We start from the raw sequence: 24,893 nt of genomic DNA on the forward strand, positions 1-24,893 counted from the left end.
TGGTCAACTCCATGCAGGCTTTAATGTTCCCCTTCCTGGTGGCCATGTGTAGGCCAGGACACAAAATGTACAAGAGCTGCTGGTCCCAGAGAGTCTAGACTCATCCATGGGATGTGATGTCTTAGCCCTTTTTGAGTATCACGTGTATAAATGATTCCCTTCCACATACCCCACCACACTGCAAAGCTGTTTTATTTATTCTTCTCCTTGTTCCATGCTTCATAAAAGCAGCACTGAGAATGTCAGTCTCTACTGCTATGCATTTAATGATACTACTTTCTTGACCATCTCACATTCAACACTTTTTTCTCTGTTCTTAGATTCTTTCTTGTTTATACATTCTTTCTCCATGTCACTACTTGGCTTTTCTGAAAAATCGAGGGTCTTTTATAGATGTCATTGGCTAAGAAAAAGACACCTCTCCTTAGAAAATCAGACAATCAGAACATACCCAAGAGAGTAGTCAGGGCTGTGGTTCTTCACAGCTGGTTCTCTCTGTTGCTGGTCACCAAAAGGCAGCCCTTTCATTGCTACAGCAGAATATTCATTTATTTTCTCCTAATTCCACATCCAAGACTACCTAAGAAGTCAGGGGGGTTGGAAAAGCCAAATCCCAGAGGGCCCAATCTTTGATTCTTTGATGAATAATATAGGAAGTATGTGAAGTATAGTGGGGGAATCAAGGTTGTAGAAGATAGGACTTTTCTACTTTGCTGTCTGTGTCTCAGGATAACACTGGGGCAAGGGTGGAGGGAGGCAGCCCTTTTTCTGGCATATTCTTAGCTGCATATCAAAGTAAAAACCCCACGAAAAGGGTAAAGACCAAAGTCCAGCATGAAGAAACAGACAAAGGAGCTAGAGTGATACTGAACTCACATGAAGTAAGAAACACATGTGGTAATTTCGTAACAAGCCTGAGTGCAGCTCCGCTAGGGAGTCCCACACACGCCTTAGGGACCTGGAGCCCTGCCTGGAAGCCCTGTCAAGCCTCCTCTTTGGAAGGCAGCTTGTGGTCCTTGGGTTGACAAGAAGCTCCAAGAAACCATACGCAACGTGTGACCCACTTTCTTCTAAAGAAAACTGGAAACTGCATGTATTTTGTCTTTTATGTCAAAGTTCTTGTTACTATCGTTATTTTTTATATATATTTAACAGAGTTGACAATAGCAAAATTCCAAAAATACTGCTCAGTCAACAAAGCCATTAAAAGTCACTGAAGGGCCTTCTCAGGGCCTCCTCCAGCTCACAACTTCACGTTCTAGCTGCCATCTGTCATCTCGTGAGTCCCAATGTTCTCCAGAGCGTGGGAGGGCGCCTGATGGGCACTGCATGCACTCATTTCTTTACTGAGTTTCTGTGATGTGGCAGCCAACCCACAGCCCAGTTTCCGTGGCCTGTTCTATTTCTTACCCAGTATGATTACTACTGGTACTGCTGTCACATGCCAGGGCACCCCAGCTTGGACAATAATGATATGCTTTCAGCTAGTCGTTCGCAGTGTATGTGCTAAGCAAACACCAAGAGGAGAAAGCCTGTCCTCCAGGAGCCCATTCTCTTTAGGGATAAAGTGTGTCGTCTTTAGGCAGCCTGACCTGGGGGCTCCGGAGCACGTGGGAGGAAGGCGTGGCCCAGTGAGCTGGGGAGGAGGACAGAGGTGGCGGATTCTGGAGGTGAAGAGGGGCCGGACAGGCAGAGGAAAAGGGGACGGCATGAACAGCAGAGGGGGCTCGGGGAGACACGGGTGCTGAGAAGGGTGGTGTCAAGTGCGCAGACAGGCTGCCGGACCACGCAGGGCCTGAAGCGACAGCATGATATGCGTGGTCCACGTCTTGCAGGCAGGGAGGAAAGTGAGGAGGGGCTCGGGTGGTTATCTATCAGACTAGATCAGGGAACACCAGTAAACGTTCTCAGATGAAAAATGCACTTTAGTTCGTAATTAAAATAAAACATCCCTTCCAAGTTATGAAACAAATCTGGAAACTCTTATCTGTCTTTATCGTCTTCAGTTTTCATTTCTTCATTGCCTCTAAAGATTTGAAAAGGCAAAAAGGGATAGTGCTTTATTTATTTAAAAAAATTTTTTTTAATGTTTTATTTCTGAGAGACAGAGACAGCATGAGCAGGGGAGGGCCAGAGAGAGAGGGAGACACAGAATCTGAAGCAGGCTCCAGGCTCTGAGCTAGCTGTCAGCACAGGGCCCGACGCAGGGCTCGAACCCAGGAGCCCTGAGATCATGACCTGAGCCGAAGGCGGATGCCCAACCGACTGAGCCACCCAGGCGCCCCCAAACGGCATAGTGCTTTAATCCAGGGGCCAGCACACTTTTTCTACGTGGGCCAGCTTACGAAAACCTTAGGCTCTATGGTCCTCACAGTCTCTCCTACCAGCACTGAGCTGGGCCACTGCCGTGTTCAGGCACCACAGACAACACACAAAGGGGTACACTTGGCTGTGTTCTAGTGCAAACCTCATTTACAAAATATGCCTCTGGCCCAATTTGGCCCGAGGCCGTAGCTCACTGCCCCAGCTTCAACCCCTAAGGATTCATTCCTAATCACAGTCCCCACGTGTGAATTCAGCCACACTTCTGGGAGGTGTGCTTGGTTTCTGGGATGAAGTACCGCAGTGGGTCACCAAGGTGGGCGGAAGGAAGGGTGCGCGTCAGCGCAGAGGCCCCGGGGAGTCGGAGGCCCTGGGCAGATCCGCCCTGGGCGCGGCCATCCGTGCCTTCATGCTGGGTCCCGGGTCCCCGCGGTGGTCATGTGGGGAAGTCCCCCCTCGGCCGCCCCCGGGCCCGGACGCTACCTCGGCTTGCTCGGCTGCGCGTGCGGACGCCCAGCACTGGGGTGGCATCCTCCACGGCGGGTGACGAGGTCTTCAGCACGGCCTTCATGTTCTCGTGCTCGGTGGCGTCCTCCGCGTAGCTCAGGCCCTGCGGCTGGCTCAGAGGCGCCGCAGAACTGCCGGAGAACTTGCCAGACTACAAGGCCAAAGGAGGCGTTAGGGTGCAAGGCAACTCCCCCAAAAGCCAACTCAAGCTTACAAAACGTTTAGTTGAGGAAAACCTATCTCTTTGTGGTTTCTGTGCATTCTGCAGATACAGTCGTTAGGGCAGTCACTGAGGCTGTCGGTGAGCCAATGACACACACACATCCATGTATACTGGAAGTTCTCTGATCAGAAAGAAAAACCCTGGTCCCAGAAGGACCATGCCCATCCCTCCACTTTAGAGGCTGTCCCGGCTCACTGCGGATGCCCTCAGTGGCTGCTGCTAGGGACGACTGGCATCCACCCTGGAAAGAACTCAGAAAATAAATGTTTCCAACCCCAAAGCCCTGATATGAGAATTAAAATATGCCCAGTTAATCACATTACTGAGACGATTTTTTAAAAATTAGCACCAGACAGGGGCGCCTGGGTGGCTTAGTCGGTTAAGCATCCGACTTTCGCTTAGGTCATGATCTCGCGGTTCGTGGGTTCAAGCCCCGCGTCGGGCTCTGTGCTGACTGCCAGCTCAGAGCCTAGAGCCTGTTTCAGTCTGTGACTCCCCCTCTCTCTGACCCTTCCCTGCTCATGCTGTCTCTCTCTCTCTCTCTCTCCTAGAAATAAATAAAACATTAAAAAAAAATTAGCACCAGACAGCAGTTAAAATTTTCGTATCTATCACTTACGATGGCTGAAAAAGTGGGATTTGGTCGCAGAATCTTTCCAGATCTAGTTCCATCTCCCTTTACAGAGAAGGAAACTGAAGCCCTCCAAGGTTCAATGACTTGCCAAAGGCCCCCAAGGGAATCAGTTGCAGGGCCCGACCAGAACATGACGTAGAAATTCATGCTGAAACTGAGTTTGGCAACGCTTGCTACTTCTGGCTGTGTCAGAAGTGTCGTTGTTTGAACATGCAGTGTATGTATGTGGTGAGACTGTCTGATGGTAGCTGAGCAAAGAATCAGGATTTCTGTGTTTTAGAAGAGGTATGCTAGAACGCTGGGCCTTATGTACACAAGGCCCAGCATCTGGGTGAGAAAGAGAAAGTCAGAGTAATGTTTGCAAAGGGCAGCTCTACAGATTCCTGGCTTCCTTTTTTCTTTTCTTTTTTCTTAATATTTTATTTATTTCTAGGAGAGAGAGAGAGACACCGTGAGCAGGGGAGGGTCAGTGAGAGAGGGAGTCACAGACTCTGAAACAGGCTCCAGGCTCTGAGCTGGCAGTCAGCACAGAGCCCGACGTGGGGCTCGAACCCACGAACCGCGAGATCATGACCTAAGCGAAAGTCGGACGCTTAACCGACTTAGCCACCCGGGCGCCCCCCTTTTTATTTTTTTTCCTGGCTTCCTCTTTTCACCGAGCATCTCGGCCATGGCAACAGAGCCCAGGACGCATCTGCCTGTGCCATCTGCACTGCTCCCTCCCCATCTCCTGGGGCCCATAGGCCTCACTTGGTCTCTGGTTCTGTCATCTGCACCCGACCCAGGATGAGGAACCCCTGTCACCCCACCCCTGCACACATGAATCCCAACGAACCCGATGATGGATTCCAGTAGAGAAAATGGGCACAAGCCAAAGGCTGCCCATGAGAGGGGACCGCTTCTGTCCCTACTATCCCACTTCCTCTTTGGTTTTAAGGCTCTTTCCATGGTTGTTCTAGAATCCAGTTCTCCTATTTGAGTTGCCAAAACGCCCAGACGGGGAGCTGGAGGGAAAATGCCCTGTCCTCTTCTCCAATACTGGAGAGTACTTCCAATATTAGAACTTGCCATTCCTGACAGGGCCTGGGACTCAGGGATGGCTTGGAAAGTGCAGTTAACCCTTGATTCCTGGCACACACAGCATGATGGGAACCCACGTCAGGAGGTTAGTGATCACACGGACAGCAACCAGAAAACAACCATGCATGGTTTAGAGCATCGAATGGTGCGGATGCCGCATGCCACTTATGGTAAGTTAGACTCTGTAGCACGCCTGGGGAGGTCAAACGTGGCGTTCTTTATGTTTATAAACAGTCCTACCTCCACTTCATCCTCTTCATCAGTCTGCCCAAGAGGACAGGACAGGACGGAAAAGACAGAAGGGATTCTTAGATGGTACAGAAGTCAACAAAGAGGAGAGCATCTCAATGTCCCACCAGAGTCCAAATAAAGAAACTGGCCACCGGGGTGCCCCCTACTGACTTGGGAGCTGCCAGGCCCTGACTGCACAGCCCTCCTGCCCTCATCCAGACATTCCCTCTGTGAGCCCCAAGGCCAGTTCCGACCAAAGTCAGGAGGAATCGGTGGGGCTCCAGACCAACCTCCCGAGGCCGCCCAAGGGCTGAGGGCCTGGTTTCCGGGCAGCTGCAGAGCTGGCTCCCAGCCTTGTGGCCTGCTCTTCAGCTAGCCACGTCCTGTGGTACCCACCACAGCCGGCCGGGCCTCAGGGCCTCTGCAAGTGGGCCAGCCTCCATCTGCCTGGTGCTGTCTGTCACCGACTGTCCTCCCTCTCATCCTGAGCACTGGAGCCCTCCCCGCCTAGGCTGCCAGATCCTTCCACACACGGAGAGGACGAAACAGGCAGAACTGCCCAAGCAGAATGGGTCCTATTACCCTCTCCTCAGAAACACAAAACTCAGCTCTTCTAAAACTCTTACCTGCCCCTCATGGAGGCTTTCTGGGCCTACATGCCAAACTTAATTATCACCAAATAAACTTCTTTAAGTAACTTTTAAATAAAAAAATCTCTTTTCTAACAATAAATTGAGGGCAGAGGTGCCTGGATAGCCCAGTCAGTTAAGTGCTGACTTCGGCTCAGGTCATGATCTTGCAGTTCATGAGTTTGAGCCCCATGACAGGCTCTGTGCTGACAGCTCAGAGCCTGGCACCTGCTTCAAATTCTGTTTCTCCCTCTCTTTCTCTAGCCCTCCCCCTGTCACACTGTCTCTCTCAAAAATAAAATTTAAATTTAAATTAAAAAAAAAGATAAACTGAGGGTGAAAGTTATGCCTATCTCTGGACTTTAGATTAAACACACCCTCAATTTAACCTGTGTTTCCACTGAGGTTACAAGGCCAGGCATACAGATCAGACACAAGAGTTTTGAGAACAGACACTTTCAGGAGCTGAAATGACAAAATGCTTCTGGTTCACCATGCTCCACACCACCCCCAGGCAAATAGCACCACACTCAGCGGTAAGATCCTGCTCTGTTTTTATTTCTACCTTAAAGCTTATTTATTTAACCGGGATGATTGGCATTTTGTCACCATTAGCACATGTGTAAGGTGTTACCTATACAAAATTTCAAGTCTTCTCAACATCCCCCAAAGTAAGTAGCTTTCCCTTTTTATAGAAGAGGAAGCTAGGGTTAATGGAAGTTAAATGCCTGAGAAACTGAACAAAACGTTTAAAACAGTCTGGAAGCCAGAAGGGGGAGCTCTCATGCCTTAATGCTGTCATCAATTGCAGCCACCAACAGGAAGAAGGCTATCTTAGTACCCCAGCAAGAGAGATGAAGATTTTTCTCCTTGCCTGGCAACAGCCCAGCCAATGAGAGACCGCCACAACACAGCCAGTGAGAAACCACCACCGCCCAAACTCTCACTTTTTTCTAATGGACTTCTCATTGGAAGTAGCCTCTCCCAATTTCCTCTTTTGTCTATAAAGTAATGTTCCTTTCCTTTGGCCTCTGGACTTGCCCTATGGTTTTGTCATAGCCTACATGTCCCAAATTGCAATTGCTCTGCCATTCCCAAACAAACCCATTTTGTTGCTAAACAAACAAACAAAAAGACTGGCTGGTTCATTTTCAAGGTCAGGAGACCTCCTCACTGTCCCCGGATGTGGAGGCCATGGGACTGATAGCCTGAGTTCTTGCAGCCCATCTTGAGTATGATGACAGTAGGGCCACCGCTGTCTTGTGCTGCCTTGTCTAGGTCACCATTTTGTCTGGAACTACTTCAGGGCACAAGGATGAGGAATTACTTAATACTGACCTTTAGCTGGGAGGACTCCTGGATTTTGAGAAAGGATGCCTTTTGCATTTTAGAAACAGAGAAAGAAGAAGAGGGACAGGCCTCACAAGGGCTGATACAGGACTGACTCTAAACATAGGGTCTTCAGATTTTACCCAAACTTCACTCTGTCTTAGAAAATAATTGCTTTCCAGGGCACCTATGTGGCTTAGCTGACTAAGTGTCTGACTCTTGATTTTGGCTCAGGTCATGATCTCATGGTTCATGGGATTGAGCCCTTTGTTGAGCTCTGTGCTGACAGTTTGGAGTCTGCTTGGGATTCTCTCTCCCCCTCTCTCTCTGCCCCACACATGTTCATTCGTTTTTTCTCTCTCTCTCTCTCAAAATAAATAAACATTAAAAAAAAGCTTTTTTACCAAATCATCTCTGCTTAACTGCTATCACTTCCACCTTAATTTCCCCAGAATCTTTATTAAAAATGATTTACTACACAGTTTTCTCTAAAAATCATTTACAGCCCTAATGTTCAGGGGCTCAATCTATTGCCTGGCTATGTTTTTAGTGGTGTAAGTTGTGTATATGTTGTTTTCTAAGCAGATCATGAAGATATCCTTGGGGTATAGGCTTGTCTTTTATTGCAGTCACATCTTCCTTAGTGCCCAATGCAGTGCTGGGCACATAACTGAGAGATGGGAAAGGAAGCTATACTTTGCCTTAAGTAACAATATCATAATCTTCCAGCAGATGGCAGTCTTTCTATGTGAATGATGCTACTTGACTGCTGAAAACAGGGACTGTGTTGAGGATGAACCCTGAATCCTGTACAATCCACATTTTAATGGGAATTTAAATATTTCTGAATCAAACTCCAGAAACATTTACCCCTTTCTATAAATAGGCAAGCTAAATGTTTTCAGAAAAGGACAGAATTTAAAAATTAGTGGGATCTGTAAAAAAAATCTCAAAAATTTGGCAAGAAATTATCGTGTGTTTTCATAACTATAAGCATATTGAGCTTGTATTTTTCACCCTCCAATGTGTCTCATTTCCACAAAAGCAAGTAAGCCCCTTCTAAACTTTTAAAAATAACACCTTGGAATGCAAAGTGGGCCACAGTTTGCCCAAATGGATTCAGTTTGCTTCCTGTAGCTGTCCTCTGGGAGGCTAAACATCCTATTGAACCCGGATTTCAGGAGAGGAGAAGGAAAACTCCATTGACGGCACTGGCATTTGGAACTACCCAGGGACCATACAAAGGGCCCCCTCCACAGACAAGTGATCTGAGCACTGTCTAAGGGTCAGGAAAATTCCAAGGGAACAAGGAATCTGAGTGAGTGGATTAGTCCCTGGTTGTCCACAGAGCTGCCATAAGATGACACCAAATTTCTAAGATGAAGGATTTGGTCTCCACATAAATGTCAGATCCCTCAAGAATATGGGCAGGAATTGTGTGCACTCTGCTTTTCCCACAACACGCACACCTATCTGGGAGCAGAAGGCAGCCTGAGGTCTTCTTAACTGCTTTTATTCCTCCCTAAAGTATATGCCTGACTGGAGTTCCAGTGAGAAATGCAACCCCCGGGATGATGATATTCCCTGTCACAAGGTCCTTTACCCGTTCTACCCTTCGTATCACAGAGCCAGTGTGCTTCTCGAGTCCATATACGATGGAATCGATTTCATAAAGATACATCAGAAAGAGGAATCTGCATGGTATGTCTTTGTCTCTGGCTTCTTCACGCATCCCTTTCCCCTCCACTTACAGAGTGTTTCCCATCTGAATGCCCACGACACCCAGGACTTGGGATGCTCAGGGCTGAGGTGGGAGAGAGAAGGCCAGGAGTGGGGGAAGCATGTAAGTGTGCAGAGGCCCCCCCCCACCAAAGGAACCCCTTGTTGGATTCACTGCTGTTCAGATCTCTTCCCACCTGAATACCCTCTGACTCAAAGGACTTCCAGGAAGCCCTCAGATTATGTCTTAGCAACCTTATCAATTATTTCTCTATTCAGAGGTCTAGAATGGGTGGCCCATGCATCAAATGGTTGGTCATATAGCACGGTTGTGATGATTAAAATCCTGAATCAACTCCCAAATCAGTATACCCATCTTCCTATGATAAGTGGCATTACCATTTATCTGTTTTGTTTTCTTCCTTTTACCCACACCCCAGAGGCTGAAAATGGAATCACGCCTTTAATGACACCAAATCCCACAACACCCCAATATGGGTTAAAGTCCCTCCCAGCCACACATCCTTAATTCACATGTATTAGTCCCACATACATTATATAGCAGATTTTCACAGGAATAGTAGAGGAATAGTTTAACAGCACTTTTTAAAAGATGGAAATTTTTTTCAGAGTCAAAAAAAAAAAAGTGCACAGCTCCCAAACTGCGGGGAGATTTTACGGTTGATCTACTTTCACAGTAAATGACATGGAACTTACATCGGTGATCATCTTCCCTCTGGTCTTATTTCTCTCTCTGTGGTTGGCCCGTTTCTGTTTCTGCTGCAAAACCCGTTCCCTGGTGGTGCGATACTCCAGTGCAAATTCACTAAGGATCCTGCAGAACTTGTTTATGTTGACTTCCCGAATCGCATAAGGTGGGTGACCCATAAAGAGCAAAAAGGAATGGAACCTGCGATAAAACACACGATGAGGTAAGGACTTCAGGTTTAAGGAACAGAAACCAATGGTTTCAAAACTGTCAGTAAGACACCAATCAGGCAGGCATCGTGCTCCATTCCTCGGGTGTTGGGGTCGAAGAGACTTCTTGAGTGAAAAGTGCAACCAAAAGTCAAGTTCAACTCACTTTCTAGCTGAAGGAGGATGTCTAGGTGGCAGGATTTTAGGAGATTAGTTACTGTTCTCTTTTTGCTTATCAGTGTTTTAATGCTTTTCTAAAATGTATATGCAAATCTTTTGCAAGAGAAAGGAGGAAGCACTGTTTGAAAGAAAAGACCGCACAGTTTCCAGATTATGTACGAACTGAATAAAGAATAAGGAAATGTTGCTTCGCAATTCCTCGAGAACCTGCTTTCATGACTCCTGGAACACACATGATCACATGAGTTGTCAACTGATGGCCTGTAAAAACTCCAATCAAGTTTTTTGTGAGGAAATATTCTGAAATATTTTCTCACAATATTATATACAATCTTAATTTTATTAGGAAGTACCAAACAAGCACCCCAAAATAAATTTCAGGATTTAACTTCTAAATTAAAAATTAGTAAGGGCACGTTGGTTAAACGTCCAACTCCAGCCCAGGTCATGATCTCACGGTGTGTGGGTTCAAGCCCTGCATCAGGCTCTGTGCTGACAGCTCAGAGCCTGAAGCCTGCTTTGCATTCTCCCTTTCTCTCTGCCCCACCCCAACTCACACCCTGCCTCTGTCTCCCTCTCTGTCTCTCTCAAAAATTAGAAAAAAAAATTAATAAAATTATTTTTAAAAATAAATTAAAAATTCTTGGATTTTAATGACTTAAAAAGTTTGTAAAGGAAATTAAATAAGCAAACATGTACATGATTTTTAGTTATCAGGAAATGAGAAAAATACGTGAAGACAGAGGAACATTTTTATGTAGACTGAACAGTACTATATAAAAGATACCACTATTTGTGGACAATTGCTTTTGATCATTCTAATTTTTCCTGTCTGAATAGGGTTTAAATTGGTTTTCAAATGAGGGAGATTGGTTTACTACTTAGAAGAAAAATAATAAAATAAAACCTACAACCTGTAATTAAAGGGGCTGAAAAAATGTTTAAAACCAGAAAATTTTGCTACAACTATAAAGCTCTTGGAGAAAAATAAACTAAGTTTTCATGACTCTGGATTAGACAATGATTTCTTTCTTCTGTGTGACACTGAAACCATCAGCAACCAAAGGAAAACAGATAAACTCGACTTCATCAAAACTAAACACTTCTTTAAAATGTTTATTTTGAGAGAGAGCGAGAGAGAGAGCGAGCGAGAGAGCAGGAGTGGGAGAGGGGCACACAGAGAGGGAGAGAAAAGGAATCCAAAGCAGGCTCTGTGTTGTGAGCACAGATCCTGATGCTTGATCCCCCAAACTTTGGGATCATGACCTGAGCCAGAATCAAGAGTCAGACCCCCTACTGACTGAGCCACCAGGTGCCCCCAAATTAAACACTTTTGTGTTTCAAAGGACAGCATCGAGAGGGAAAAGACAACCCAGAGTGCAGAAAATATTTTCAAATCATGTCTGGTAAGAGATCTGTATCCAGAACATATAAAGAAATCTTACAACCCAATGCTAAAAAGACAAATGAAATACAGACAAAGGATCTGAATAGATGTTTCTTCAAAAAAAAAAAAAAAAAGATATACAAATAGCTATTAAGTGCATGAAACGTTGCTTAACATCATTAAGCATTAGGGGAGTGCCAATCAAAGCCACAAGGAGATGCCTCTTCACACTCGCTGGGATGGCTATAATAAAAAACACAGACAATAACAAGTGGTGATGAGGATGCAGAGAAATTAGAGCCCTCAATCAGCAGCAGACAGGAACATGAAATGGCTCAGCTGCTATGGAAAAGTCTGACAATTCCTAAAAAGTTAAACATAGGGTTACCACATGACCTAGCAATTCTGCTCCTATGTATATCCGCAAAAGAAATGAGAATACATGTCCACACAAAACCTCTACAGAAATGTTCACAGCAACGTTAGTCATAATAGCCAAAAAGTAAACACGACCCAAATTTCCATCAACAAAGGAACAAACAAAATGTGGCATATCCACACGAGGTACCACATAACTGGCTCCACTTCCTGTCTCATCACCAATGACCCCGGCCGTACTGAACTCAAGATTCCTTGAACAAGCCTCGGGCCCCGAGTATGGAATATGGGGGACCCTGAGATGGCTTAAGGGCCTGTAGGGCCTGTGAGGGGGGCAGAGAGGCATTCCCCTGGCAGGACCCCAGGCTCCCTGGAAAGTGTCCACTCCTAGCTGTTCCTTCTCTCCCATCCCAAAGGACTCTGCCTAAAGATCACCTCCTCAGAGAAGCCTTCCCTGATGTATTTTGTAAAACAGCACCGTGTCACTTCCTGTCTCAATTATACTCTTAATTTTTCTTCCTGGCTCTTACCACTACCTGACATTATATACTGGATATGTAATACATGATGTGTTGAGAGACGCAAGCATATGCAAGAAAAATTGAGGGGACAATCAGTATCTTTGACTGGTCCCACCATCTACCCTTTTCATCAAGTGTGCCACTGAGTAGAGGGTCTGGCCCAGGAAGAGGAAGGGTGGATTCTGGGGTATCAGGATGCCAGTGAGAGTGTCACTTGTCTCTGTGCCGCCCAGCAAGGCCTTCCTCCGCACTCGCATCTGGGCCCCAAATGCCGGCGCCCACCAAAGCGTGCACAGCTCAGCCTAACGGGTCTATGGGAGCTGAGTGAGGGGCTCGCACCTCCGCAGAGTGGGACGGGGCTGCTGGAGGGGTGGCACGAAGGGAAAGGGGAGTGCACAGACTCAGCCATGCAGAACAAGATTTTCTCAGCCAGGCAACAGTTTTGAAAGCATTTACTGAAAAAGGACTGTCTAAGTTCTGTCCTCTGCCCTGTTACAAAGCGGAGACCCACTGGACTACGGGAGGGAGAGACCGGACAGGGGTGGCAACGCCCACTTCCCTAGCTCCGTGACTGAAGGGAGCAGGGAAGGTGGGACGCCCCATGTGTGTTCTCGTCTCTCCCCAAGAAGGCCCTGGAGTGGGGAGAGGTCTGCTGAGAGGCTAAGGGGTGCTGAGGGCAAGACGAGCTTCTGTCCCACCAGGAGGCCCCGGTGCGAGACAGAGGGTTCAACGCCAAGACGCAGCCCCCCGGCAGAGAGGGAAGGGCAGCCCCATGAGGTAAGGAAGCAGGAGGGTGTGGCCAGACTCACTGGCCCTCAAGGATCCTGTGTGGTGGACAGTGGACCCTAGGGACACAAGGGGTGCGAGCCGAGAGCCCGCAGGGTCTGAGGAGACAAGTGGAGTAGAGGGGAGGCCTGACAACTTGTCCCTTCAGCCCGTCAGTCACAGCAGGAGGTGCTGGCCTGTCCACGTGGGAGGCTAGTGAGTTTCCGGAAGGCTCCATAGGAGAACCCATCCCCATCTTCACCATGGAGCGCTAGAAATCACTGTGCTTCCCCACCAAGGTCCACTTCAAGAGGGGTAGAAGAAGGTGAACTCTTGAAGATCAAACATTCAGGAGACTAACAGTTTAGCTGCTTATCCTTTGGCCAGGTTGGCAGACTGCTACCCAGCCAGGCAGTGGGTCACTGAGGAGGTGGGCTGAATGGTGAAATGAGCAAGACTTATTTCCTCTGTGTGCCTGAGCATCATGAGAATAGATCTGCAGGTCTGCTCCCCACAGATGCCTGGCTTGATGCCTTAATGCCCTGGAGACGGGTGACCTTCATACTCGGGAAGCCCTAGAGCAGTATCTGTGCCACAACGCTGTCTTTTAAGAAGGGACAGCGCCTTCTTAAGGGTGTCTTTTAAGAAGGGACAGCGCTATTGGGGCGCCTGGGTGGCTTAGTCGGTTAAGCGTCCAACTTTCGCTTAGGTCATGATCTCGCGGTTCGTGGGTTCGGGCCCCGCGTCGGGCTCTGTGCTGACTGCCAGCTCAGAACCTGGAGCCTGTTTCAGTCTGTGACTCCCTCTCTCTCTGACCCTCCCCTGCTCACGCTGTCTCTCTCTCTCTCTCTCCTAGAAATAAATAAAACATTAAAAAAAAATTTTAAAAAAAGGGCCCTATTAAATGAATTCCTAATTACACAGATAAAAATATAACTCTTACATATGTGCAGGTGAGGAAAAACGATGAAGGCCTAGCTACTTCCAATTTTCTGATCTGAAGGCTTCTATTTAGACTGATCTGCATGCCCATAAGGCACCTGTACCCACCTCACCTAGGGTTCTAGTCCTTTCTGGGTCTCAGTTTCCTAAAGTGTAAAGGGAACATGTTAGATCACAGGGGTTGTAGGCTATGCTCCTGGGAAGGCTGGGAGGGAGGGTGGGAAAGAGGAAGCACAGCCACTGGGGTTTTCTGTCCCTCATTGCCATTTCAACAAGATATTCCTGCTATAATCAGTTCTACATATGGTGCTCCTGCTAACAACTTCATTCGAGCCCAGGCTTCTATGGCTTAGATGCTCTGGCTTGGCCACTACCCGGACCTGCCCTTTATAGCCACGGCCCTTTATTTTTTAATGTTTATTTATTATTTTTGAGAGAGAGACAGAGTGTAAGTGGGGGAGGGGCAGAGAGAGAGAGGGAAACACAGAATCAGAGCAGACTCCAGGCTCTGAGCTGTCAGTACAAAGCCTGATGCAGGGCTCGAACTCATGAACTGTAAGATCATGACCTGAGCAAAAGTCAGACGCTTAACCAAATGAGCCACCCAGGCACCCTCCCTTTTGTTTTAAATGTTATTTATTTTTTGAGAAAAAGACAGAGCCAGAATGCAAGTGGGGGAGGGGCAGAGAGAGGGAGACACAGAATCCGAAGCAGGCTCCAGGCTCCACACTGTCAGTAGAGAGCCATGGCCCTTTTACCACCCACAATAACTATGGTGGATTCCTAGCTTGTGCTGATCATCCCCCATGGGATGGCCAACAGTGAGTAATCAGGGATCTAGGTCATGCAAGAGCAACTATCATTTGGGTGACCAGATTACCGGGGAGAACAGGACAATCAGGGCAAACTATATACAGTTTACACACACACACACACACACACACACACACACACACACACACACACACAATAGCTCAAGGAATCACCAAAATCAGTCTTCACCTGTCCAGGATAAAATGGCTAATGTGATCAGGCATAACAGCTTTCCAAGACTTTCAGAAAATTACTCCAGTTTCATGACTTTCTAAGGGGAAACTGTTTATTTGAGTAGTTTTATGTTGGAAATGGCTTATATCACACAAAAGCATAGAGGGCCAAAGCAGCTCATGGTCCCTGCCTCTGCTTGTGCACTACGTTAAAAGCACAGTGTACTTTGATTTCACTAAGAGATTTGATGAAATCTCCGATAAGGCCTTCCTCCCCAGAAGGCACTAGGAGGTCAAGGTGGATGAAGGGAGAGGGATTTACAACTAAATTCCAAAAGTACTGAGTAATGGATGGTTGTCAACCTGGAGGAAGATTCTGTTCCCTATTCTTGTCCTGTGTAACATTTATTTTTATTTTTTTAAGTTTATTTATTCATTTTTGAGAGAGAAGATGTGCGTGCAAGTGCGCACAAGTGATGGGGTGGGGGGCAGAGAGAGGGATAGGGAGAGAATCTCAAGCAGGCTCTGCACTGTCAGCACAGAACCCGACTCAGGGCTCAAACCCATGTACCCTGTGATCATGACCTGACCCGAAACCAAGGGTCGGATGCTTTACTGACTAAGCCACACAGGCGCCCCTTGTCTAACATTTGAAGACTAGCACCACCTTGTTCGCCCTACCCCAGCCCAGACCAAGACCAGGAGGGACAATTCCCAAGGCAGCAAATGGCACAAGCCTGGCAAGGGCTCACACACAGACACAGCGATCAGGTTCCTGATGTTCTGGGTGGGCTCAAAGGAAAGGAAAAAAGATGATGAAAGAGGGGAAAAGAGAAAAAATAATAATAATAAATAGGAAATAGGAAATGTACAGAGATAAATGAAAATACTGCCCATTTGTTGACAAAAGTCATGACGACACGCTCAGAGAGGCCTGGGAGCGTGCCCAAGGGGCAGGTCTGCGGGAAGGGCCTGCCATGGAGCTACCTCCAAGGGGATGGCTCTCTCATCAGCACCGCACCGAGGCCTGTTTCAGAAGGTCTGTCACCAGAGCACCTGCTCCAGGGAGGCCACGGCCCGCAGGTCTACAGGCTCAGTAGGCCCAGGACAGAGCATTCGGACCCTCAAGGCCCCGATGAGAAGTCTACGACCATACTCTGTGATACGGCAAAGAGAAGGTGGTGTGTGGTCAGAAATGCATGGCCCGGGAAGTCAGAAGACGCAGGTTCCGACCCTGATGCTGCCTCTGCTCACAGCTGAGACAGCCGTGGACCTCCATGGGGCAGTCCTAGACCCCGGCCAGCCTCCGTGTAGGCAAGACAGGCCTGACCCATCCCTGCATGTCTCCCGGGCTCCTCTTGGCTCCGGTGACTCTATGGAAGATGCGTGCAGAGGGTGGCACCCGTGGTGGGCCCCAGGCCTCACCCAGGCAGGTGACACCAGGGCAGACATCAGAGAAGCAACGAGTGGAAGGTCTTAGAGGGCACGCCGCACATTGTCTAAAGAGCTAACAAGTCAGGCTGCCTTGCGAGGGCACGTGCTGTAGGGACGTGGAACTGTTCAAGCAGACGCAGGGATACAGGGCTCAACTTGTCAGAGATCTTATAGATGCAATTCCTGCTCAAATGGGTTCTGTGCATCACATGATCTCTGAGATTCCCTCCAACCTCAAAATTCAATGGCATTATATTATCGTGTGTAAGAAAATACCTGTGAAACAAACATGTATTTTCTACGTAGCAAGGATTTACACTACAATTTTTGTAACATTAACCTTCAGATCTTGGGTTCTAGAATATTTTCAACATGCCATTTTATAGGTGTTTCCATTAGTTCCTTGAGCTACTTACCTGTTAATTATTCTTCTATGGACAATCTTTAAAATTATAATTCGCTCTGCACAGTCTTTTAGGAACTCTGACATCCGTTGTTTTAAAACGGGTTTCATTTCATGTTTTGCAATTGCCTTGAGGTGATCCCATGAAGCTTTGCATCTTCTCTCCATCTGACACAAATTATCCTGAAGTTGATCAAAGTCAACCTGAAAATCAGAGAGAGAACATTGCAAACGCGCTGAAACAACCAGACACCGACCTGAACCAGGAAAGTGAACTGCCTCCGGGAAGAAACCAGCATCAAAACCAAATTTACATCTTGAAATACAAACATATTTATGGCCTAAAAAGTATCCACATGTGTATTTGTCATTATCTTGACATCAAATTATTTAGTGATAAAACTGTTCTCCAAATGAACCCAATGCAAATATTCTTCCTCCCCCCCTTCCACATTTGGAAAGAAGTCTTAGGCAAGTCTTTGGGAACTGTAAATGAAAACATGATATGAAGGAACCCTGGTACAAGATGAACTGAGCGGATGTCTCATAAAATTTTTCAGAGCCCTCTTGTTCTTCAGAGGTGGTTTTTCACTTAGGGTTATAGGAACACACCAGTCATACATGGATGGTTCTAATATGGGGGAGCTGGCTAAGGGGCAGCAGCTTCTCCTCACAGTTGGTCTCCTGTACACTGTGTGACAAATTTTATTTATCCACCCGTTCATTCATTCAACCCACACCCAAGGAGAAAGCTGTGTATGTCAGTTCCTATACCAGGCACTGAGAACACGGAGACAAATATTGACTGAGACCAAGGTGCTGCTCTCAAGGAGGCTCGTTGTATAAGCAGGTGTACAGACTAAATGCTGAGGATGTGCAGAACCCAACAAGCGTGTGTGTGTGTGTGTGAGAGAGAGAGAGAGAGAGAGACAGACAGACAGACAGACGGAGAGGTCTTGGTGACAGATGGAAGCCATGTGTGCAAAGAACAAATGTGACACAGCATCCACTATGCTCTTTAGGGAAGTGGGAACAGCTTGGCTTAACTGAGGTTTCCTGAGCTCAGGCATTCTAAAGTGATGCTTTTACTGAATCTCTAGACTAGAAATTATGTGAATTAAAGAATCATGAAAAAAAATGCACTTAAGGGCATTTAATGGAGAGAGATGTAGGACAGGGGAAAGAAGCAGAGAAACTAGGAGGCGAGGCAGAAACAGATAAACTTAGGGAGGAGACTGAGGGCACAGAAGTAGATACACAGTGGGAGTTGGTGGAACAGAATGAACACAGGGCAAATCAAGGTCAGAAGGAGAAAGCTGATGTGTGGAGGTAAGCCACCATTGCTTAGATGATGGAGGTCAAGAGCTGTGAGTGCCCTGGGCACTTGCCAGAGTGGTCCAGCCCTCCATAAGACAATGGAGGAGATAAAGTCAAGGAAGGTCAATTCAAAGAAGGGATCTTTCACCAGACAGGATGAAGCCATGCTGAGCACACCAGATGCCCTGGGGGCCAGGCAAGACATTGCAAGTCCTGGGTTTCTTGGGTGCTCAAGAGCCAAAAACAGAAGGCAAGCTTAGGCAGAGTCCTGAGATGCAGGTAAACAGAGGGCTCATGGGACTTTGAGAAAAATGATTTGCCTGAAACTGAAGGAATTCTGGGTCCAGATAGATGATACAGTGGAGCTGAGAAAAAAAAATCAGGCGTTCAGCTGAGAGAGGAAAAAAAGGATTTAGAAAAGGACTAAATAGTTCAAAGAATAAGTCTGGAAAAGAGTGACCAGGGATTGCCAAGTAATATCTAGCAGATTTTAAGCCAATTGCAATAGGTCTAACCATAATTCTCTGGATCTGTCCTCATTTGCATCTGTCAGGTCTCAGACACATAACGAAGTGACTTCAATTCAGCTCAGACCTGCACGGAGCAGCCCTGCGCAGTCTACCCAGGTGACACTTGCCCAGCACTGAGGCAGGCACAGAGCAGCCAGGCAGACGCCACCTAAGAGAATGGTTCTTCAGGGAAGAGAGTCCACTGTGAGCCCTGAAGGCGGGGGCAGAAGAAAGGAGTCTATTGCCAACAGAAGCCAGGTGGGGAGGCTTGAGAGGAAGTGCCATTTTAGGGTTGAGCTTAACGCAGCTTCTTCTGAGGGGGGCTGGAAGGCTGCCTCATCTGGCTGGCTGCCTGCCTGGCTGAAGGCTGCCGGCACATGCCACCTGAGTCTTCACAGTTACCTCCGATTCTGCTACTAGCTCCACTTTGCAGGGAGAAATTGACGCACAGAGAAGTTGTGAGAGACCATATAGTTCTAAGCAGTGGATCTGAACCTGAATATCCCTAGCTTTCTCTCAGAGTTTCTTGAGTCCAAGTTGTCAACCAGCATGCCTTACACCTAGATTTCTCCCTTTAAAATTCTACCTCAGACGGGTGCCTGGGTGGCTCAGCCAGTTAAGCGTCCGACTTTAGCTCAGGTCATGATCTCACGGTTCATGAGTTCGAGCCCTCCAGCGGGCTCTGGGCTGATAGCTCGGAACCTGGACCTGCTTTAGATTCTGTGTCTCCCCCTCTCTCTGACCCTCCCCCACTTGCACTCTGTCTCTAAGATAAACAAACATTTAAAAATTAAAAAAAAAAAAATTCCACCTCAGATACAGAGCGAGCTGGACTTGTTGCTTTTGAGAAGGAAGTCCTTGCCAGGAAGACCTCTCCTGAGGACTGCCCCATATGGGCCACTTGTGTGTGTAGGAAGACCCATGAGCTGTGCTCTGAAGCAAAGTCAAACCTTATCAAGTCAGATGGGGATGCTGTGGGGCAGCTCAGGGACACAGTCCTCCAGCAGATGCCAGGGCAGCCTGCCCCTTGGGGGTTGTAATGCTGACGCCCAACATGTGACACCACAGGACAGAGTCGATGTGACTGGGGCTGAGGTTTCTTGAGGCTCATTTTGTACCAGTCTACACAGAGGAACCTCTCAACACCCAAAAAGGCTTTGGGAGTAAAGGTGGAGTAGCGGTAAATGCCCTCTTGCAAGCCACAAGGATCTGGGTCAATGTTAATAGGTAATAATCTCCAAAGTTAATAGGTAAAAATCTCCCTGCACTTTTGGCCAAAGTTAATAGGTAAAATCTCCCTCCACTTCTGGCTTGTGTAGCCAATCTTCAGACAGAAAAAATTATTTAGTTTTTATTTAATAACTAAACATCCTTTGGGGAAGGCTTGATACTGAGGAGGGGCTGGGGCAGTCACTGGAGTCAGCCTGCCACCAGGACTCCTAGGCCAGGGCTACTTTATTTAGAAGCAGGCTCCACCAGGAGAAGGCCCTGGGAAAGAGCAAAGGACCACCTATAAAAAGGGAACCGATCTGTTCTGTGTGGCTCTGGTAACAAGGCCAAGATGACCCTAGTACGCAGCAGGCTCTGCCTCAGATGGAGCTATTCCTAACAAACTGCCTTCTGAGAAGGTGCTCATGGTGGGTGTCAGAGCAGTGGCTGGAGGACCCCCTGCTGGGACACTCAGAGGGGCTTTGGTCTCAGTCAGGATACTGAAGCAATATTTGTAAACACTTCAGCGCGGTGCCTGGTGCAGAGTAAACGCAGTGAAGTAAAGGAGTCTGTGTTCTTAGAAGCCTGTGGTCAGCTGTTGAAGCTGGGGGGTCGCCGGCCATGCCTCCTTCTACCTCAGGGCAGGTCCACTGTCAGGCCGGCCCAGGACCCGCTGCTCGCTGTCCCTGGCAGCTGCCAGCCTGTTGTTCCGAGGCAAGTGAAGGAGGATCCCAGCCCCTGGGGCCCCACAAGCCAGTTCTGTGGGAGAAGGCAGGGAGCGGGAGTTCCGTGAAGGAGACCTCAACAAGGCCCCTTCCCCATTGTGTCCCTCTGCCCACCACTCTCCTCTTCTCATACCAGAGTCCAGTGTGTCCCAGAGCTAATGGCTGTCTGCTTTCACTAACTCAGCCTGCCCAGGTTGGGTTTCTAGAAGTTTCCTCCACACTGGCCTGACTCTTGCTGCCCTATTCAGTCCCTCCCCATGACCCCTCCCATGAGTTTCCTGTTGCTCCCAAGACCCTCACACCTCCCAACTCTGCTGTGTTTGGGATTCCTCTGGGGTTGGTCAACCTCAGTGATCTTCCTGCAAATGGGGACAACTGTGTGTCCAGCTACTGAGACTGTCTTTCTTCTAATAAACCCAAGTTCGTGAAGAGTTTTAGCTCTGCACTCAATTTGAGAGTCTGCAGCTGAGGAGCCACTGCTCTATACTGTTTACAGCCCTATTAAGCCATTCCCTCTGTGAAAGATCACAGGAATAGCCAACCTGTGGGGGAGCAGGAGGTCAGGCGTGCCCTCTTTTCTGACCCCATGCTTCACAGCAGGGTCCCATGGAAGTCTTAGCAGGAGACAAATTGCATCTTCTTGACATTGTTACCCTAGCTGGGAAATTTTGAGCCAGTGGGAGGTTTTAACGCTTGGGAGAATCCAGGCCTGTGTTGCCTCACATACCTCAGAAGGAAAGAATCTCATGGAGAACCAGAGATGGGAAAAGGATCTTACCAGTCCATTACCAAAAGCATGAGACCTGTCATATCCACAAACTTTAGGGCCAGGGTTGCAAGCAGCACTTGGATGTTTTTACATCACAGAGCCTGTGCTCCTCAGAGATGACTGACAGAGATCGGCATCTGAGGGAGCGACACGGCCCACTCCTCTGTGCCCACAGACATACCTTGGCTGACCTGGTGACGGCCCCGATCTCCGAGTATAGATCTGAGCTGTCTGGGAAGTTTTCCACCACCATGGTGCACACGTGGTGGAGAAGCGACTGCTTGTGCACGGTGTCCTTAACTTCTGGAACCTTCTCGAGGTAGCTTAACTCAAACGCTTTGGCCTGTGTGGAGAAGATTAAATAAAAGACAAGGAGTGCAAGTTTTACACAGGCTCTTAGAAGGGCACAAATGATTAGAATCAATGTCCTGTTGGAGTAGTCTAATATTTAGTTCCTCTGTAACTGGGGCTTCTCAGGCCACATGCTCCATCATCCTTAGCTGATCACACGTGGACCAGCCACACTGAGCATGAAATGAGGCTCCAGCCCTTTCCAGACATGAGCCATCCCAGGCCTCTACCCCTAAATCAGGGTGCGGTGAGGCTGGGTCTCTGCCATCTGGGTATCTCAACTTCTTTCTCTCTGTGCCCTCTACTGTTCTACTTCCTGACCAAAGACAGACCATTTTCTTTAAGTTGGTTTATAATGTGTATAAGTACAAATATGTGAGCAATAAGTTCAGGGGGGTACTGGGGGAGGGGAGTGGAAGAAACTCTCTCCAATGTCAGTTTTGTGAATAGCTAAGCTTCGTAAGAAACAGTGTACTAATCCTTCTAAGTTTTCTTATTTGTATAGCCAGATGCAGGCTCAAATAAATAGGCCCTGATAAGTTAAGGACAAAATTCCTTCTAGATTTTCCAGCAATACAAAAGTTAAGCCGTTCATCGGTGCTTTGGAGGACAGAAGTACAACCTCTCTCAGCAAACGAAGGGCAGGAACTTTGTGACAAGGGAAGTAGGAGAATAAGGAATATAAAAGACTTACATTAGTTCCATTTAGAAAGTTCCCAATGGCTAAAAGAGTAGACAGGATAAAGCCCAAGGTTTTATTGTTCTCCAGTTGGTCTATTCCTTCCTTCAGATCCAAAAGTGGTTCTGCCACTTCCTTTCAATTAAAAAAAGTTGGAAGGTGATGATAAAGAATGTGCATTTTGGCTCTGTTTTTGTGTTTTAAACCTTAGTACAAAGCAACCACAGTGGCGGACTCCTGGGTATAAGGCAATCCCGTGTGGTGGGCACATGGTCTTAAGTACGGAAGTGCCAAAAGGCAGCAGGGAGGTCTAGTCCCCAAAGTCTCCCCGGTGGAGACCAAATGGGTGCCCATGGCTACTTGTGCTGGGGTGGCAATTGCTCCATCTTCCACTGTTCATGCCCATCTGCCAAGCTCAGGCAGGACCCTTACACCAAACTCCCCTCTCATTCTCTTTTCTGACTATGGCTAACTTCTAGGACTCTCTTCCTTTGCATGTTCCTTCAGCATCCGGACCACAGACTTCCTCTCACCTTTCTCCTTCTAGGCAGATGACACCAGAACCTGTCCCTCACTGTCTCCAGACCCCTCAGGTCTCTTAACCTCCCATTTAGAACTCTATGGCTGGCCACTACTTAGCCTGGGTTACTTTCTAGAAGGCCACCATCCTCATTACTGCCACTGCCTTCCGAACTCCCACTCTCTCAGACTTCCACTCTGGTGTTGAGCCTGAGTCATCCCAGCAGTCCTGTGTCTCTTCATCCCTGCTTGATTCCTGAATGAATTTAAACACCATGGTTCCCTTGTGAAGCCCCTATACTCACCGTCCATATTTGGCCCTCAGCATAAGACTTTGCTGCCTCCTTTGCCAGAGGATGGAGACCACACAGCCTCTCCTCCCATGCTTTCAATCTCTCTCCTCTGGGCACTTCCTCTCATTAAGCTCATTCCAGCTCACCTTCCAGCTCTTTCCTCTCCACTGGCTCCTTCTGCTCAGCCTGTGGATTTCCCAGGTCCAGAAGACACCTGCTCCTCCTACTTCTGCTCAGATGAGCCTCCCCATGACTTCACTGTTAAGGTCTCTTTCTCTCTATTCTCCTCCCAACCTTTTGCAGTGTTTCACTGTCAACCTCCTACAGAGATACTCTCTCAAAGTGACCAATGCTGGGCTAATAGCCACCGTCAATGACAGCTGAGGTGATTATCATCAGGTGGAAGGATTATAGGTCACTTTCTATATGTGCATTTCTATGTTTTCTAAATTTTCTACACTGAACATATGGGGTGGAACATTTTTAATTTTTTTTAACCAGTCATCTGATGCCCTCAGACAAATGTCTGAGGCTTGTGACAGGCAGACATTGGAGAATGATGCCTCACTGGCCAGCTGCCCGTCGCTTAGTGTAGGCACAACCTCATCATGATCAACTTGCCTTTCACACCCTCACTCAAGAACAATAGTTCACTGCCTTCACAAATAAAAAATGGACTTTCTCAACACTGGGGATGAGGACTGGCTGCCTCCCTTCCTAATATATACCTTTTCTGTCGTTTCATAATCCATTTTGAATGCCCAGAGGTGAAGCCGAGCCGAGAGCTCACTGATGGAGGAGAGAGTGAGGAGGAACTGCTCAGCGCTGCCCAATGGCACATCGGGGTTGGCCAACTGTGCTTCCTGGATTTTCTGCTTCTCTTCTTCGGTGGGAATCATGGTTAGAATTTTCTGGAAAGATGGAATGATAGTGTATAGTCTTAGTGATGAACCCTATCCCAGCCCTTTGACATTTGCAAAATCATATTGTAATTTTCCAATCAGGTAGTAAAGAGGTTCTGTCATCAATGTGCATATCATTTACAAGTAGCACATCATTACAAACCAAATACCGTAGAGAAGAAGAGTTCGGAGTGTCTAAATTCACATTCATTTATTCTAAAATGATCTCTCTCTCTCTCTCTCTCTCTCTCTCTCTCCTTTAACCTCTTATTCCATAAGGAATTTAAACAACTTGCCCTAACTTTTCTGGGTCTTGTACATGAAAGACGTTCTTGGCAAGAAAGTGGGATGGGGGGTGAGAGAAAGGTGAACGAATAAGATAGAAGGTTAGAGAACAGCTCCCTGCTCTCCAGGAAATACAGCAAAATTTATCAAGGCAGTATGAGAACTCAGACTGGCTTTTGTACATGGGGCATACTAATATGTAAACTATATTTCACATTTTATGTAGAAATTAAAACACTTTAAATCCTTGGGGCGCCTGGGTGGCTTAGTCGATTAAGCATCTGACTTTCGCTTAGGTCATGATCTCGCGGTTTGTGGGTTCGAGCCCCACGTCGGGCTCTGTGCTGACTGCCAGCTCAGAGCCTGGAGCCTGTTTCAGAGTCTGTGATTCCCTCTCTCTCTGATCCTCTCCTGCTCACGCTGACTCTCTCTCTCTTTCTCTCTCTCTCCTAGAAATAAATAAAACATTAAAAAATTAAAAAAAAAAAACACTTTAAATCCTTAACAAAACTATTTTTAAATATATTAATGACAATAAATTAAGACATATATTAAAAATAATAACCACAAGTTTGGTTCAATACCAAAAAACCCCCCAATCAATGAAACTGATCTAACCAGATCTATGGTCTGACCAAGAAAATTCACATAATAACATCAATTGATGCATAAATAGTTTTATTAAAATTCAATATCCATCCCAACAAAAACCTCTCAGCAGCCCAGCTGAGAAGGAATCTCCTCCAT

The 24,893-nt window shown here is 47.3% G+C and overlaps 1 protein-coding gene across 1 annotated transcript in view; it reads right to left on the minus strand.

The window, feature by feature from the left end:
* The window catches only part of FHOD3 (formin homology 2 domain containing 3), a 403,414-nt gene that overhangs the window by 15,112 nt on the left and 363,409 nt on the right, over positions 1-24,893 (minus strand). Inside the window, 6 exon segments of the mRNA XM_077753850.1 lie at positions 2,806-2,980; positions 9,392-9,584; positions 16,602-16,792; positions 21,299-21,460; positions 22,163-22,282; positions 23,688-23,870. Coding sequence (XP_077609976.1) covers positions 2,806-2,980; positions 9,392-9,584; positions 16,602-16,792; positions 21,299-21,460; positions 22,163-22,282; positions 23,688-23,870 — 1,024 coding nt within the window.

Source organism: Crocuta crocuta, unplaced genomic scaffold, assembly GCF_008692635.1.
Source record: "Crocuta crocuta isolate KB4526 unplaced genomic scaffold, BGI_CrCroc_1.0 scaffold231, whole genome shotgun sequence".
NCBI classification, from domain to species: domain Eukaryota; kingdom Metazoa; phylum Chordata; class Mammalia; order Carnivora; family Hyaenidae; genus Crocuta; species Crocuta crocuta.